We start from the raw sequence: 17,301 nt of genomic DNA on the forward strand, positions 1-17,301 counted from the left end.
ACGTTATACCGCCAAATCTTTCCTTTCACCAGCAGTTCCCTGTTCAAACCCTATAGCGCCCATAATGTGACCCAATTTAATGACTCTTCTTCGCCCCGCGCTCCGTGCCCCCACCATTTAGTCAGGCCGTGACCTCAGCCGCAGCCGCTCAGCAGTGGCGCTGAAACCAGAGCCCAGCCTCGCCCAGCCCAATGTCCCCATTTTTCTCACGAGCTCGCTATCCATGGCCCTATGGGTATGCCTTAGCCGCCAACGCCGCACCGTACTCACAACGGTCCCCTCGAACCACGAAGACCAACTACCATTTTGAGACGCGACACAAAAGAACCCCCAACATTCCGTTCAGACGAGAGGGCGTGTTCCTCGATCAACCCCTAGCACCAACAGAAATCACAGAGTCACAAAAGCACGCAATCCGTTAATGAAAGCCCTACATAAGTTGCTTCCACTCTAGGACGCGCACCCACGTACTCATCCCGTACTCATCAAGATACAAGCTGCATGCACGTACGCGCACACACACACACATACACAAATACATACACCAAGGGGCAGCCCACACAAAATACAGACACGCATGCAGTCACACCAGGGCGAAAACGCGTGCTCGTACGGACATGAAACAATGCACGTACATACACACATACACTAACAAAAACCGCGGGTACGGAAAGAAACCATTGATACTTAGCTAGCACCATACCTACTAGCTGCACCATACCGTGCACCCAAACGTATTGCCAGGCTCTAGCAACGCAAACCGCAGCCGGGGTGACGGCCCCAGGCCATCGCCAGGCGCCAGCGCGCAATACGCGAGCTACAGCTTTGCCGAACCGCCCGCTCCCCTGTTGCGCCCCGCGCACACATCGCAACGACTCCTACCAGGAGTAGGAGCCGCGCCCGTCGCTTCTCAGGCTTTACTTCCTCAGCTTGAGGCACATTTGCAAGGCCGCAGCACATGCGATGTGTGTCGACCTATCGATGCTGGTCATGTATTGTTTTTATTAGCTCTTCTGCAAAAGTAAATCGACGTCTCCACAGACGTACGTGCATACGTGCGTACGGCCGCCGCCTATTAGCACTGCAAACTCTGCAAACAGGTTCAATGGCACGAGGAGCCCCTGAAGAGGCTGCGGACGCTTTCCCAGGTTATCACCTTCGCCGCCGGGGCACGGGAGCTGTACGGGCAGCTGCACACAACTAGTACGATAACCTCGAATAACGGCTCCGTTGAGAAACCCCTTTCGACTCCAATTCTGCCATTGACACCAGCATCCGCAGCAAGAATTACAGCAGCAGCAGCAGTAGCGGCAAAGATTAAAAAAACACTGCACAAAAGTTGACCACGTCATGGAAGGCCACGCCTCCAAAGCCCCCTGATCCTAGCAACTCCATAGTCACCGGCCCAGCTTGATCACAGCAGCCAGGTGCTGCTCACACGCTCGCGGCAGTGTTCTTCACCAATTACCCAACACCATCACCCTTCGAAGTCTTTTCCCCTTTCCCCCCATGCGCCTGTTTGCAGATAGAATAGAAACAATGCGCTGTCTCGCCTTTTCCTTGTAAATGGCGGCAGCAGCAGGAGGAGAAGCTGCTGGGCCCTGCGGTACGGCTTGTCGTACACCCAGTATCGTACATGGCGTCGTACCTCACGACGCATGGGGAAGGGTTCGTGCCTCGGCCGCTGACATGGCTCCAGTGGTGGTACTGGTGGTGCTGGTGGCGCCACCGCCATAGCCCGGCGTGTCTGCCTCGGCTGCAAAAGCTGAAGATAGCGCCCGCGGCGCAGGACCGCTGCCGTTCGTCGGCGTCACGTCTGACGTCGGCGTGTCGTCGACGCCGTCAAAGGTTGCGGTCCATGTAGGAGGCGCAGGTTGTGGGCAAAGCAACGTTGTGGCGATCGGGGCGCCACCGCCGCTGACAGCGGCGGCCACAGGCGTGCACGCAGCGACGGCGGCAGCGTCGCTGCCGTCCCCGTCGGCGACGCACAGCACCGTAGCGCTGCTGCCGCATAGCACCGGCGGCAACGGCAGCGGCAGTGAGGCGTGTTGCGGTGGTGGCGCTGCCGACGTGCGCACGGGCTCAAGCCGTACGGCGCTCTGACACAAAGGAACCTGGGGTGGTGGCGGCGGCGGCAGCAGTGGCAGCGTCGCGCCGCCGGCACTGCCGCCGCAAGCACGCGTACCACAGCCCTGATTCGTCAGCGACTGTAGTGCCACAGTCGCCGTAGCAGCCGCCGCCGCTGCCGGCAGCCCCGCCATGGAACCAGGTAATCCTAATGCCATACCCAAGACACCCGTACCCTCGTCGGTCACATGACTTAGAACCGACAGGTGCTGCTGTACGGCGCCGTTAGCGGAGATCCGTGGACCAGCGCCGCCGCCGCCGCCGGCTATAACACCACCTGACAGCATGCCCAAGGGCCCGTCGCCCTCTCCGCTGCCTGTACACCGCAGCGATGTACGACCGGAAATCTGTCCCCTGCCGTCGACTGCTGAGCCGCTAGCCGCCGCAGGCATTGCGTGAAGCGGCACCGTTGGCGTGTCTGGCTGTAGCACCAGCGCCGGCGGGGGCGCCGGTGGCATGGCCTGCAACACCTCCGCCGACAGGCGACAAGCGCTTGGATCTTCCATCGACAACGCAAATGGCGTCAATGCCACCTTCGTGGTGGCTTGCTGTAGATGATGGGGCTGCTGCTGTCCAGTCGCCGCCGCCACGATCGCCGCCGTTGACGGGCCGTAAATGCTGCCGTACCCAGCAGGCGGCCGCCCGGGCGATCCGAGCACCGGCGACACAACGCCTGATGCTATACTCGTCGTGGCCGGCCCCGCCACACCACACAACCCGAGCTCCTCCACAACCGCCAAATGAGCTACAACGGCACCAAAGGCGCCGGCGCCGCCGCTGGTGGCTGCTGCTGCTGCTATCGGTGCCGCCGTTGCCGGCATTACCTGCGCCGCTGCCGATGTCACAGCGGCAGAGGCGTCGCACGCCGCCGCCGCGACCTCCACCGCCATGCCCAGCCCTAATCCAGACGCGGCCCCCGCCGCCGTCGCCTGCATTACCCCCGACGCGCCAGAGCTTGACAGCATCACCTGCTGCTGCTGTTGCTGCTGCTCTTGCTGCAGCTGCTGTAGCTGTTGTTGGTACTGCTGCTGTTCCTGCGCCAGGCGCTCCTGCTCCCGCGCTAGGCGCTCCTCCATCTCCCTCTGCTCCTGCTGCTGCTGGTGCTGCTCACTTCGAAGGTAAGCCGACATGATGTGATGCGCCAGGGAGGGACTCAGCGCGGCGCGGAAGGGAGAGTTCTCCACCTCCTCGCCATCCGCCTCGTACTCCAGGCTTCCTTGCGGCTCCGCAAGGAAGGAGCTGCTGCCACCGCCGCCGCCCCGAAAAGTGGAGGCCATGGACCCACGACGGCCCCGATGAAAGTCTCCGCGTCCTCCTCCCTTAAGGACCCCCAGCCTGCTTGTGCCAGCTGGAGTCGACCAGCCGGTTCCGGGGCCATGGGTTGCGCCGGACGAGGAGATGGGTCCGGGAGTTTTCACCTCCTCGCCTTCGCGATGCCGTTGCTCGACACCGCCGCCGCCGTCGCCGTCGCCGCCGTCGCTCGACGGTTCTTGCTCGGGAGCTGATGGCTCCGAGACCATCGCCTCCGCCACCACTACCAACGTGGGGGGAGCACCGCAAGAGCCGCCATTGCCAACTTTGGCTCGCCACTTCTGCTCGTCGCCGCCGCCGCCGCTGCCGCCGCCGTCGCCCCCGCCAGATGTGGCGTCAGCGCCGCCAGCTGATGGTAACAGTGACACCAGGTTCGGCGAGAAGCACTCTTGCAATAAGGGCTCTCCCACCGTCAACGCCACCGGGGGCGGCAGTGGCTGTGACTTGGAAACCTCAACAGGCTCATTTGAGGGACGACGGTCACCGCCAAGGCCACCAAAGACGCCATCTATGTTGCCGTTGACATCCATGTCGTGACTGATGCCGTTCTGTACGGCACTAGCTCTGTTGCCGCCAGTTCGTACATCCTCACCTAATGAGTCGCAGCGGGGTTGCGTTAGAGTGGCAACTTGGGGCCTGAGCATGCCGGCGAAGCTGTACGAACGCAGCGCCGCCAGCGTCGGCACCTCAGCGGAAACTTGCGCAGCAGAGTCGCTGCCGCCAATCTCGCCGCCGTCGGCGTCGCCTGAGGTGCTGCTGGCGCCGCCCGTCGCCGTACTATTCACAAAAGAGAGTGCTGCCGCCATTGATGGCACCTGTGATACGCTGCTTGTCATGGGAAGCAAGCCGTACGACGCCAACTGTTGTGAACTGAGCGAGCAAGTCGTACTTGGGCTCGTGCCACCGGCGGCGGCGAGATCGCTGAATGACCCCGGGGGGTGCCGTACCGTCGTGGCGTTGTGGCGCCCGGGAGAGAGGCCAGTACCAGTGCAGGTGCCTGGTAGCGACGCCGCCGCCGCCGCCGCGACGGCAGCAGCACCGTCACCTCTTATTCCCGGCGTCAACGGAGGTGGCACGGAGGCTGCGGAAGGCTGCAGAGGCCGCGCCGGCGACGCCATGTCGATCAGGTCACGCTCTATATGGCATGAACGACTCATGGGTTGGTGTGGCGGCTGCGACAACGGCGCTGCCGCTGCTGCCACCGCCGTTACCACCGCTCCTAACTCCACCTCCGCTGTTGTCCTAGCGACCGGCGCAGCTACTGAAGGCTTTGAACGCGGAATAACGACAGACGGTACGACATGGATAGGAGGCGCCTGCGACCAGTCGACCCATTCAGATGCCGACGGCAGCGTCCGGAGTTCCTCCTCCTCCGCCACCGTTGCTGTCACCGCTTCGGCGATGGCTTTTCCTGTGGCCTCCGTCACCTCGGACGCCGCTGCCGCGGCAGAGCATAGTGACGCGTCTGGCGCTGTCGTAACGCCATCACCGGCAGCACCGCGACTTGCCGTTGCGGGAGCCACCTCCACTGCCGCCGCAGAGACCCGCTCCGCCGGGACACCTGGCGGCGCCGCTGACCCCGCGGTCCCATCTTCATCGCCGCTTTCCGACGACCTCACAGCCATATGGGGCAATTCCCTCCCATCAGACGACGACGCGGTGACGGTTTCGGAGGCCGCGGCGGCGGTACCGCCGTCACTGCCGATGCCGTCACGATGCTCCCCCGGCGTGGTGACGTCACCGGTGGGCGTGAAACCCGCGTGTACGGGATCAGCGTACGATGAGGCGCCTGGCGACACGCTAGGCGTAAACATTACCTGCATAAAATTTAAAACCTGATTTTCAGACACCGTTTCAAGTCAGGACAGTTTAAACAATACATGTCATGCAATAACGTGAAAACTGCCAGATATTACCCCTTCAGCTAGATTCTTCAGGAGCAAATCTAATTGTTTCTTGCGTTATGCATGATTAGGGAAAGCGAAAGGTGAAACGTCCCTCAAGATATAGCACGCCGCTGCGAACTGCAAAAAAATGACTGTACCACTGTACCACTGTACGAGCCTGACGTACCTGAGCTTCCTGGGCGTCGGCCATGAGGCTCTTCGGGTCGAACATGGGAATGCCGTCCCTGTCACAGCCGAAAGAGAACATCATCAAAACAGGCAATGGTTCGCTAAGCGAATGAGTTCATCCACCGCAAGGTGGACGTCAATGCTCTCTCAACCACAATCAACTTTTCGGACCGGTGCTCTCAACCATGTTCAAAAATATGTGTACTTAGGGTTTTTACACTCTTCATCGCGATTGTTCCCAACACATCGTTCATGAACATCTTTTAGCCGTTCTCCGTAAACAATGTAAATATTGTATAGCGAAGTGACAAGTTAGCACGACAAGTCCAGGGCGTTCGGAAAAGCCGGGGGCTCGTGGCCGTAGCAACGGACTTACACGTACAACGTCGGGCGTTTGAACACAAGTTCCTCAGCACCGCCGCTACTCGCCGGGCCCTTGGGCGCTGCCGCCGTCGCCGTAGCGGCACCCTCCATCGCGGCGCCCTCAGCGACTGTAGCAGCTGCAGCCACCGCTGCCACCGCTGCTGCCTCCGCCATCCTCGACTGCATGGACATGTCCGCGTCGACCGTGCCGACACTTCTGTCCGCAGCTGCTGCCATCGCCGTTGGGGCGTTTATCGCCGCCGCTGCTGCTGCTGCGGCCGCGGCGGCAGCAACCGATGCCGTCGCGGCGGTAGCATCGGCTGCGGATGCTGACGCCGAGAGGCGCTCAGAGGCTCTTTGCTGCTGTAGCTGGGCCTGAATTCGGACACACACAAGACGAAGGTGGTGCAAGGTTATGGGAGGCGCATGGGGGTGATGAAGGTACGAGGTGAAGATACGAGGTGATGGTGGAGGTGGATCAAAGCCAAGGCAGCCAAAACGAGTTGAGAGCGAGTTTTACTGAACAGGGTCGCGCATTGCATAAGAACCGGCGAGGATGGTAAATGGCGAGGATGGCAAATGGCGAGGATGGCAAATGGCGAGGATGGCCATATTCTTAAGACGAGGCACGCATGACATGCATGAGTCAAAGGTGTACACTGGGTTCGAAAAGGGTTCTGGATGCCGACCGCACACCAGGGAAGCAAAACGTGTAAGGCTCAAAAGGGGAGTAGGGAGATACCCGGCAAGACCCAGCACGGAATTCCCTTTCTCCCTTGGCCGCCTAGATAAAAGCCAGTATCACTCTACACAGACTCCAAAACCCGCCGTGCAATGACTCCGAAACCCTTACCTCTAGCTCCTGTCGCACCCGCTCAGCTTCTTCTTGAGCCTTGGCCAAATCCTGCCGGGTTCGGATCCAAATTTTCCAGGTAAAAGATGCCAGAATGAGACCGAAGCGAAACGGGATCAAGGCAAAGTGTGTGGGAAGGGAAGGTGAGAGAGCGAGTCCAGAGGACACAGCACGACTCGTGAAGAGGGTGCGCCACTTCCCCAAGAATGATTTCTATCTCTACACATCGCCGCGGGCGCAAACGATATCCTATATATGCTCCTCATCGGATCTCCAAAAACAGAGCGGACAGACACCGCACTAAAATTAACAAATCCAAGGAACCATAACTCGATCCAGCTCACAGTTCTAATAAAATGCTTCTTTGCGTTAATTTGCACAACAACAACAACAACAACAACAGTGCCCAGTTCCTGCATCATCTGTGGGCCTGGCCTCAAGAGACACTCCACCCAGTACTGACACACATCCCCCGAAAATCCATTTCCCAACTCCGCAATTGTTATAAAAACACCCCAGCCCACAATCAACGAAGGGCAGTTGCGTAACTTTTGGTTTGTAGTTTCTTGCATGTGATGGGTACCCTCAATCCCACCTGGGCTGCCATGTCCGCCAACGCCGAGGAGGAAGGCAGGTGGCGGAGGTTCTCCGAGCCCCGCCGGACGAGCTTGTGCTCCTCCTTGTTGGGCGAGTCCGCATACATGGATTCGCCCAAAATGACCCGTGGGTCGTAGGCCACGTGTGCGTTGCCTGTGTCTACCGCAGACAGCATGCGCAGGATATCGCCAGCAATGTCCGTCGCCATGTCGGCGTCAAGCTGTTGTTGCTGTTGCTGCGGTTGAAGCTGTTGATTGTCGTACACATGCTGGGAAAAGGCGGTCTGGGAGGTGGTGTTGGATTGGCTGGATTTAGCTTGTGCTTGGGCGAGGGAGGACTGGGCGACAGCATCAGAATGCGCCGCGTCTAGGGCGGCAGCTACAGCTGTGGCCGGCTGCGGCAGCTGCAAAGACTGCGGCTGCAGCGCCGTCGCTGCCATCGGGCTGGCTAAGCTGAAGCTTCGCTCTGCGATGTACGACGCCAAGCCTCCACCGCCTGCGTTGCCGTACCCGGACGTACAGTCTAGGAGGGAGCTAGACACCGCACGCTCCAACCCTAATGGCATGTAGCCTGCCGTCGGCGTATCACTGCCCGTCGCGCCGCCAGCGCTACCGCCACCGACGCCGCCAGCGGCGCCACTGGCCAGCCCGGACGCGCTCCAGCCCGCTAACATCCGCGGTGACGCCAGACCATGCGGCGACACCGCACCGCTAATCGCCGACGGCGACATCATAGCGCCCCCGGTGGTGGCTGATGCCGTACCGGACATCCAGTCGCCGTTACATGAGGCACTTCCTGCGGCTCCGCCGGGGGCAGCAGCGGCGGCGCTACCGCCGTTACCGCAAAGTAGTAGGCCCTGCTGCTCATACAGCTCGAGAGGCTGGCTCCCGCTGCGGTACAGGGTATTTGAATCCATGGATCCGCGAGGTGACGGCGCCGGAGCCACAAAGCCAATCTGAATGCCAAGGGGGTCCTCTGCCACGACGGAGAGGCGGGAAAAAGCCCCCAGCATCGACGTCGGCCCGCTCGCTCGCTCCAAGGAGCTCCCGCAGCGCGGCGGCAGCGGCGGCTTGCCAGCCACTGCTGCCGCCGGCACACTGCCAGCGCCGCCGCCGCCGGCAGCGACTACCGCCGCTGCCGCGGCGGCGGCAAAGGCACTACCGATGGCGGACGAGCCCGACGCGCCGCGACAGGGGTGCGGTACGGGAATCGGTTGGCTAGCGCTGCCGCCGCTCGATTCACGTGACGTCGGCGTCGGCGGTGCCGCCAGCGCCCCGCCGCATGATGATATCGCCGACGCTGCACCGGAAACGACGGCACTAGAACTCAAGTCCTCAGGGTGCAGCAGCACGTGGCGCGTCGCTCCCGGCGCCGCTCGTACAATGCTCCGCCAGTGATGCCGTACAGCTGCGGCGTTGAAGTCACCCCATTCCTCCGGGGAGCAACCGTCGGAGCCGCGGCGACGGCTTGATGGGTAACCGCTTTGCGGCGAGCCACCGGCGTCCTCGTCACCCGCTCCCGTCACAACAGCCGCTACCGTACTGTACGACCTGGCGATTGAGGCTTCATCAAGGCCAAGGGCATTAAAGCCGCTGTGATGGCCACCGCCACCGCAGCCACCGTAGAAGCCGCCTCGAGCATCCGCGTAGTGGAACGAGGGGTTGTAGAAGGCACTGCCGTGACGGGCTCCGAAACCGGAAGCGGTAACGGCAGCTTGGAAACTGTTCATGTGCGCGCGCCTTTCGTTCCCAAAAGGCCGGATAGGTGGATGGGTGGGGGAAAGACGAACCACGAACGAGTGGATGGGTGGAGGGGGGGGAGGAAGGGAAAGGGGTAAAGTGCGCCACAAAGCATCGAACAAAGTATTACCAACCGACAAGCGGAGGAGGTCGCAGAGCAGCCGGGCTGATAAGGAATAAAGCAGTGTGATTCACCGAAAAATCCTCCCCTTGAAACCAAGCAATGGACCGACTTTTTGTATTCTAGGTTTTAAATTTTTAATAAATCTAGGACCTCAAATACATGCCAGGCAACATGGTACATCCACACATATGCATGCTCGCCACTCCCCGCGATCAACTACTAAGAGCGCATATCGAACGAGTCCGCCTAACCCACCAACCATTTCCGTCAACAAACCTCAACTGGGGACTACTTCAGGTGTTACAGTACTCGTGTGCCACCGCCGCCAGCCCCTGCCGGCGGCCCAGAGCACGAGTGGCAACCCCAAGAACCCACCTGAAGGCCTGTATGGCGGGACTCGCGGGCACGTTGGGGTGGATGCACGGAATACCCCACGCAGCCGGAGATCCGCTAACAGAGGAGCCCCCCTGGAGCGAGGAAATCAGGTCGCCGCCGCCAGCGCTGCCTAAAGCGTAGCCCATAACGGGCAGGCTCGGTACGGCGGAAGCCGGCGCAGCAGACGCAGCTGCGGAAGCGGATGTGCCGATGCAGCACTTGCCTGCGCCTCCAGCGGTGGCGGCAGCAGCAGCAGCAGCCGCGGCGACAGCAGCAGCTACAGGTCCCAGGGGCGAGCCGCTGCTGGGGGCGCCGCCGTGAGATCCGGTTCCGTACATTCCGCCGTTGATAGGCGTGCCGCAAGCGGGACTGGCGGTGAAGCTGTTGGACGGCTGCGGCGGCGGCTGAAGGCGCGGAATAGGCATCGCCACTCGAACCTCGCCACCCCCACCGTCGCCAGCCCCGTCCCCGCCGCTCCGTCCACCTCCACCTCCACCGCCTCCGCCGTCCTCACCACCATCCTCCTCGTCGCATGTCTGTAGATTACATAGTAGGACCAACAACATATACGAATGAAAGGCAAAAATATGTAGTAACACGGTACCATTGATAGGAAGGCATTGACGCCGGGTGGGCCGCGGGTTATCAGAGCAACAGTAGCAACAATAACAGTGCAACTCCCAACACCCGGCATTTGCTATATCGTGGCCGCTTGAGCCTTACGTTGCCAGATGATATGCCGCAATGACTAAAACACACACACATACACACACACGCACACGCGCGACAGGGCCGACACGCATGGCGCTTGCTCGGCGTGATCTTAAGATTAAAATTATCTAGTATATAACACGCAATAGTACGGGTTGACCACGACACTTGTGAAACGTTCGCTTGTGAAACCCATGAACGATGACCCGAATCTTTACCAAAACCGATAACATCACACCACCAGCTGGTACTGCGTCTCCCTCCCCAGCAAGTGATGAGACCGCCACACCATGCCAGCTACATACTCGTACAGTCCTATCCACCCACCCACCCAACCACCTGCCCCACTCGACCCATAACAACACCCGACAACACAGCCAGCCAAACTATTATAATACGTTATTTTTGCCTCAACAGAAAATACAACGCCGTTGTGCACGACGAATATAACTTGGCAATCCTACGCATTATTTACTACAATTATCTATTACTGCGAGGTCTCCTATTTCCGGCCACGGGAATGGATACCGTGTGTATACCTGCGCGCTGAGCTGCTCGTGCATGTTAAGCACTCGGTCCATGGCCTGCGCCACCGTCTCCGCGCCCTCCGTGGTGCGCAAGATGCTGAGCTGACGGGCAGTCCAGGGCTTGGTGAAGGCGGCGGTCAGCAGGTCGTGAAGCTCCGCCTCCTCCCAGCCTGCAAGAGGACGCGAAAGTGTGACGACAATAAAATACCCAAACACGCCCAAACTGGAAGGGCAGGGCACACGTGGTTCCTAAGGGTGTCCATGGTACAGGGCAGGTGGGAAGAGCAGCATGGGGCAGCACATGACACGACAGCGTGGGCAACGAAAACAACAACAGCAGGCGGAGGTCCTAGAAGGATCCCATCCAATGGTTGCATTGCGGTGTGATATGACGTGTGTATTTTGATTCCTAGGATTTGCTCCCAGACAGCGGCAAGGCTGTTCAACGCACAGATGTGAACCGCCAGTCCCCCCAAAACCCCCCCCTTTTCACTCGCCCTTCCTTTATCCTCACCTGGCACCTCAATTTTGAGGTAGCCCAGCACCTCCTCCAAATCCATCATTGAGCGAAGCCGGTTTCCAACCTCCTTCATGATAGCCGCGGCGACCTTCGGTTTGCCGTTGGTTGGAAAGTTGGAAGGTGCTTGTTAGTTGATGGGTGGTTGTGTATGAAAAAGCGGATAGCACTTAGCGTGTCGTAAAGTTGGCGTGAAAATGATGTCACCAAAATCGCATTTGTGCTTGCGTTGGAATGGCTACTCCTCTCCCCCCCACCAGCACATCGATTCATTTGCCTTGAAGCTGGGACCCGATATGAGCCCAGGTCAAGGCCGAATGTGCTGGACATGTCGCATGCGACGACATCAACGTACCTTGAGCAGTGCGCATTCGCACTGGTCCGCTAACAGCACGTCCATAATCCTGCGACCACATCGCAATTTGCGCACGGTCGTTAGGGAACTGTCAATCCTGGACTTTACAAACTAGAACGCAGCATGAGGAGGTGTAAATTTCGGCAATGCAGGAAATGTTTCAGCGCTGCCTTTGACGTCCGGGAAGACGCATTTATATAGAACGCATGACTACAGACGATGCAGAAGCATGAACACATTCTTTGCTTCGTAGAATGCAAATGCAAATGATGAAACTCATAAGCCGAAACAACGCTTTTAAAAAACCCCTAAGTTTGTTATGCATAGAAACGTTTTCAACAAACTTTCAATCAAAAACATCCTGTTCCACTTTTTAGAATGTTGATTGCATGAGTAAAACCCTCATTAACCTCCTGCCACGTAAATCCTGTAATTAAATCCCATCATTACTGCTGTAAATTCTGCCCTTTTCCCACCCTGAGCTCAACAGCATTCCGTTACCGCCGAAGCCGGGCATCTCTCCCTCAGCCGGCCGCCATCTTTCCCCTTCCCGCTACAACCTTTTCCACCCAGAGACTTCTCCACAGCTCAGTCCCGCCAAGCACCCCGCTTCGCCAAAAAAACCGCCACATCACAAAGCTCGCATGCTATCATTCAATCAACTTTAATCTGGGTCGCCCCTTAGAGGGCTACATTTGTGACCCCGCCACTTGCAGAACGAAGCAGCAGCACTGCCCTCTTTCCCCCAGGTCGTTGGTACTTAGGATTTTCATCGGCAGTTCTCACTTCGATTTAAGCATACGAGTCCTCCACCCCCAGGCCGCTATATTTGGAACCACCAGCGACTGCTTTTGAAACCCAGTGCTGCCCTCTCGCGACAGCGCCTCAGCTATTCCTGCAGCTCCGTTGGGACATCACGGCCCTCCCTCCCTCCTCTTCTTCCCCCGAAGCCTGACCTACCCCGCCCCAATCAGAATAGGGCCCTCCTGGCGCCAGTAGGAGGTGCCAGACATAAGGACATATTGATGTTTGTCTTAACCAGACCCACCCCTTCCTTCCACACGAAGCGCCATCAGCTGCGCAGTAAGTGCTCCAAAACCGCGGCAGTCTGATTCCACCCGTTGATCCACATGACGCTCATCCACTATCTAATTGTCTCTGATGTAGGACCAGCTCCTCAATACGGAACAACAACCGATCTCATTGGGCAACAACCGGGATCAACGTACCGACCCCCCCGAGCATGTTCCTCCTCCCAGGTGGGGAGAGATGCCGCACCTGACCCGGGCCGTGTGTCATTACTCCCCTCCGCCCTCGATGTAGGAACACTATCTACCATATATACCTATCCAATCTAAAGTAGGTGCTTTTGTTATCGGGCGTTCCATCACACACGTAGTACCCGCGTTTTCAAAAGTACTATTGGTCAATACACCGAGAGCTCCAGAACCCCCATGGACATCTTCATTGCCCCGATACAAAACTTGACGAAATACGCACCTGGCTGAGAACGGGATCGGAAAATCTGCTGAGAAAGCAGTCATGAGCCAAGAGGCGCCGTACAGCATGGGTACGACGCCAAGCGTTTCCAAATGCTGGTTCAGTGCTGGGCTGATCAGTCGGCTTAGCTGCCATAATTGAACCTATTAAGCATTTGCGTGAACGAAGGGCAGCGTGGTTTTGGTTTATCAAGTCAAGGGCTTTCGCAGGAATAGGGTTTGAGATGCGACTTCCACGGGCGCAGCATGTAGAACTTCAGACAGCGTCGTAGTTTGAGCAATGCTTCCTGCTCACATATTCCGCATCGTAGTTCCCCCTTATGCTTTAGGCACCTTGCGCGTAAATCAGACGAACGGTGCTGGACCAGATAGAGCGCATACTTCAAACGAACCCCCTACTACAGTACAAAGTGAAGTCATAATTCCAAGCACTCCTGAAGGCCGTATCCCACACGGAACATACCGCGTTGCCCCTAGTGATGTCGTGCATCGCCTGTTGGTAGCTAAATCCCAGAGCTGACTAGGTGTTTCCAATACTTTCATGGACCCGACAAACCTGCAGCAGCGACATGCTGCGGTGGTACAAGCTCCGCAATTTCCGATCCTCCATGAGCACTACCAGCGCGGCAAATGCGTGCGCCTCCGAGGGCATGTACATTAACAGCAGCCCCGTCAGAAAATTCATGCCCTGACAGTAAGCTACCTCAGGGTCGTACGCCGCGTATGCTCGCAGCACATTCCGCAACTGCGTCTGCCCTTCTTCTGCGTGAAACCGACGCGTGTTCGGAAAAGTGCGCTGTACATCCTTCTCGATGTCGTTGGCAGCTTCGCGAGTTATCTCCTGTGAAGGCAGCGGGTGCAGAGTTCCTTCCGTCAAGCGTCCCAGGGCTCTGCGGCTCTGCACAAACTAACTCATGATACCATGAACTCCGACGAAATCATGTTTCCAAATACAAATAATAAACCCGTGCAGCAAGCTCCCCTTCCACCTGTGAAAGGTACGCTTGGTACTCGCTTACGAGGGAGTGCCGACGGGCAAGTGACGAGAGCCACAATTCTGCAATGCACAGCTTCTTTTCAGCACAGGTTACGGCTAATGCATGGATGAATCCAATTAAGAGACACCCGTCGGCCTGGGTCGCATGCGCGCCAACCAACGCGCAACAGGTTGCGAACGATCCCCTCTTACCAATCCGCAACTGTCTGGGGGCATGCCAAACAGTGCGTCCCACTTGAAGGAAAACCTCTTGCTCGTCCTCGAGCAGAACTTTTGGCTGGCGAATGCCGAGCAACCCAAGGAAGCGTTCCTTGACCGAGTCTTTCAGGTCTTTTAAGCGAGCGGGTACGCTGCTGCTTTCATTTGAAGCCATTGCTGCTCTACGCTATAACCGGGGCGCCAAAAAGGCGCTGCCCGGCAGGGAAGACAGGGAGAGGCCAGTAAGGCGAAACTAGGTCGGAGATGCATATAAATGAGAAAAGGTATTTAACGTCTAAAAGTTCATGCACTCTTCGCTAGAATAACAGAGGCAAAATGGCTCGACAACGCTCGCGAATTCGCCGGGACAATTTTCCTTGCAGAAGAAGTCTAGCATCCGGCATAAGTCTTGCTAGTGATGCCTTAGACACATCCTGCTTCTGGAGACCCCAGTCACAACTCCTCCAGGAAGGGTGCAGAATATATTTGTACGACATGAAAGAGTGCCTCCATGCGGTCCCGTCATGGATGAGCAACACGATGACCGGTTGTGTAGATGTTAGGAGGCGAGTAGAGCGCTTTCGACATCACGTTGACAGCTTGGATCTTTTGACGTTAACTAGTGTTTCCAGGGACGCTAAAGGATAGCAAGTGGGTGCTTACTTTATTTGAGCGCATTAAACAAAACCTTTTCGGTTTCCTGTGTCTTTCTCTCAAGAAAGCTTGTAATATCCATGGCCTGAGCTCTTGCTACTGACCTCCAAGCGCTTAAGATGCGGTGTACATTCTAAAGAGCAGCAAGGTACTTCTTGCTAAGTTAGATATATGCTGCGTCCTCGGCTGGTTGTCTCAAAATCGAGCCAACCTCAGACTTTGCATATGCTTGTTTTGTCTGTTTCAGTTACGAAGATTAATGTTCTCTTTCAGGTGTTGTCATGGCGCTATTCGCAGATCTCGCATCTCCTCAAGGGCCAGCCACCATGGATCTGAAGCACAATGAACAATGGAACACGTGCGTCTCGGGCTCCGAGAGCATACCGTTGCTCTGTGAACCGGGCTACTTCGGCATACTTCCCCAGATAATGCCATCGTTTCTGCCGACGCTGTTGGGCACATCCGGGTTCCCTATCCCTGCCCTGTTCCCCAGTTTCATCCCCTTTCCTGGCAATACATTCCCGGCCATGTTTTGCAACAGCTTCATAAGCCCCACGATCTGTAACCGTGGCGCCAGCGGCCAGCAGGGCTATCCTCCTTGTTTTGCAGATGTTTCACCCAGTGAAAGCAGCGCATCCGCAAGCAGCGACCCCATCACCATGCCGCGTACCTCCAGCTGCACCCCTCGTTGTGGACCCGCTTTGCCACGGACGAGTTTGTACCAGGCCGGTGACTCCGCCTCAAGCAGCTTCCTGGACCGCTGCATTGATACCGAATCCACCGTTCTCGTCACCAGGCACCAACGAACTGTCAACTCAGGAAATGAACCCTCCGCCGGCGTCAGCAGCTTTTGCGGGGCTGAAACCTCTGCAGCACTAGGTCCCAGCGCAGTCCCTACGGGCCCGAATCAGGTCGCTGCTGGCCATGGTGCCGGGGCAGTTCCCGTCTTCATTTCTTACTCAGATATTGACGATGCTAAGGTCGATGCCGATATCGCTGGTGCCCTAGAACGCTGGGGGCCGGCAGCCGAGGAAGGACCCTGCAGGGTTGGGATCGGTTATGGTGTCGGCATCACTGATGGCGATGGCGATAGTGACGAGCTGCTGCCGCGGCCGCCGGCTTCAGAGGGGGTGACGGGCAGCGGAGTAGAAGTCGCCAATACCGTCACCCCGACGGATGCACTCTGCTTTCGAGTCTCGGAGCGAGGCGAGGGCCGTGTGGCGCTGCGGGGCCTTCTGTCAGGAGATTTGATCTGGGTCAGTGCCAAGAGATATCGGGCTATCCTGAAGCGCCGGCATCAGCGTCAACGCGGGATTCGGATTGGCATTGGCGGCCTCACGGTGTTCTCTTCGCCCTGCAATGGGACGGTGAGATGCTTTTTAGGACGTGGTCTGGACTGGTATGTATGGTCGTCTACTGTGGGTGTGATTCTTGTGGCGTGATCATTGCTATCGCCAATTGTTTCTGACGGTCATATGCAATGTGCTGATGTCCTTTAAAAGGAGGCTGAGGAACATGCAAGGTAAGGTAAACGGTCCTCGTGCGATTCCCTTCGCTGCAGCAGTCGCACTTGCTACAATTCCTGTTGCTGCTACCCTGCCTGTGTGTCGAGCGCCAGCATGCCACACACAGGCGGTCTTGAGGACCGAACTGTGAAACCCGCACAGCCCGGCGTTGCAAAAAAATTCGCGACCTATGTTATCCTTTGCGACCCATAGTTACATTGTGTCCCTTTGTCTGCGTTTCCTGCATCGCAGCGCGGCCTGACATCGTTCCGAGCCCAGGCGGCCTCCATGGAACAGCAGCAGGAGGAGCTACAGCTACTACAGCTCAACCCCCGGCAGGTGCAGCCGAACGACGACCCACAAAGTGATTACGTGCAAGAAGATTACGTCGTCGATATTGATGACGACTACTGCCATGGCAACAGTTGTGGTGATGAAGATGAATCTGCTGACATTTCCGATGGAGGCGTAGGCGGCAGTTCGTGCGCATGTCCCACCTTGGATAGTTCTGATGAACGGCATCCCGCGACGGCCGTAGCCGCTGGGGGTGCTGCTGCTCCGGCAGTGGTGACAGCCCTGCAGTGGGGTTTCGTGCCACTGGCGGCGCCCGCAGCCATGATGGGCACGGCTTTAGCTAAGGCTGCTTTGGAGGCGGAGCTTCGAGCTGTGCTTGCTGAAGAGACTGGCGTGCTCGCTCCGGATCCCAGCGTTGACGACTCAACGGCGGGAGCCTTGTCAGCGGACGATGGCAGCAGGGGTGGGGGCAACATTTAG

General features: G+C 57.9%; 2 protein-coding genes across 2 annotated transcripts; one reads left to right on the top strand and one right to left on the bottom strand.

Annotated features, from left to right (window-relative positions):
- Positions 1-1,649: 1,649 nt before the first annotated feature.
- On the bottom strand, positions 1,650-14,386 carry VOLCADRAFT_90424 (uncharacterized protein; the record flags this gene model as incomplete). Its single annotated transcript, XM_002949968.1, has 12 exons — positions 1,650-2,872; positions 3,239-5,273; positions 5,512-5,569; positions 5,890-6,251; positions 7,325-9,065; positions 9,565-10,100; positions 10,815-10,972; positions 11,317-11,410; positions 11,675-11,723; positions 13,175-13,317; positions 13,730-14,014; positions 14,363-14,386. 12 exons carry the CDS (start codon positions 14,384-14,386, stop codon positions 1,650-1,652), a joined length of 6,708 nt encoding a protein of 2,235 aa, XP_002950014.1.
- A 917-nt stretch (positions 14,387-15,303) lies between these two features.
- On the top strand, positions 15,304-17,301 carry VOLCADRAFT_90425 (uncharacterized protein; the record flags this gene model as incomplete). The annotated part of the gene is made up of 3 exons (XM_002949864.1): positions 15,304-15,380; positions 15,819-16,389; positions 16,780-17,301. 3 exons carry the CDS (start codon positions 15,304-15,306, stop codon positions 17,299-17,301), a joined length of 1,170 nt encoding a protein of 389 aa, XP_002949910.1.

Source organism: Volvox carteri, assembly GCF_000143455.1.
Source record: "Volvox carteri f. nagariensis unplaced genomic scaffold VOLCAscaffold_16, whole genome shotgun sequence".
NCBI classification, from domain to species: Eukaryota; Viridiplantae; Chlorophyta; class Chlorophyceae; order Chlamydomonadales; family Volvocaceae; genus Volvox; species Volvox carteri.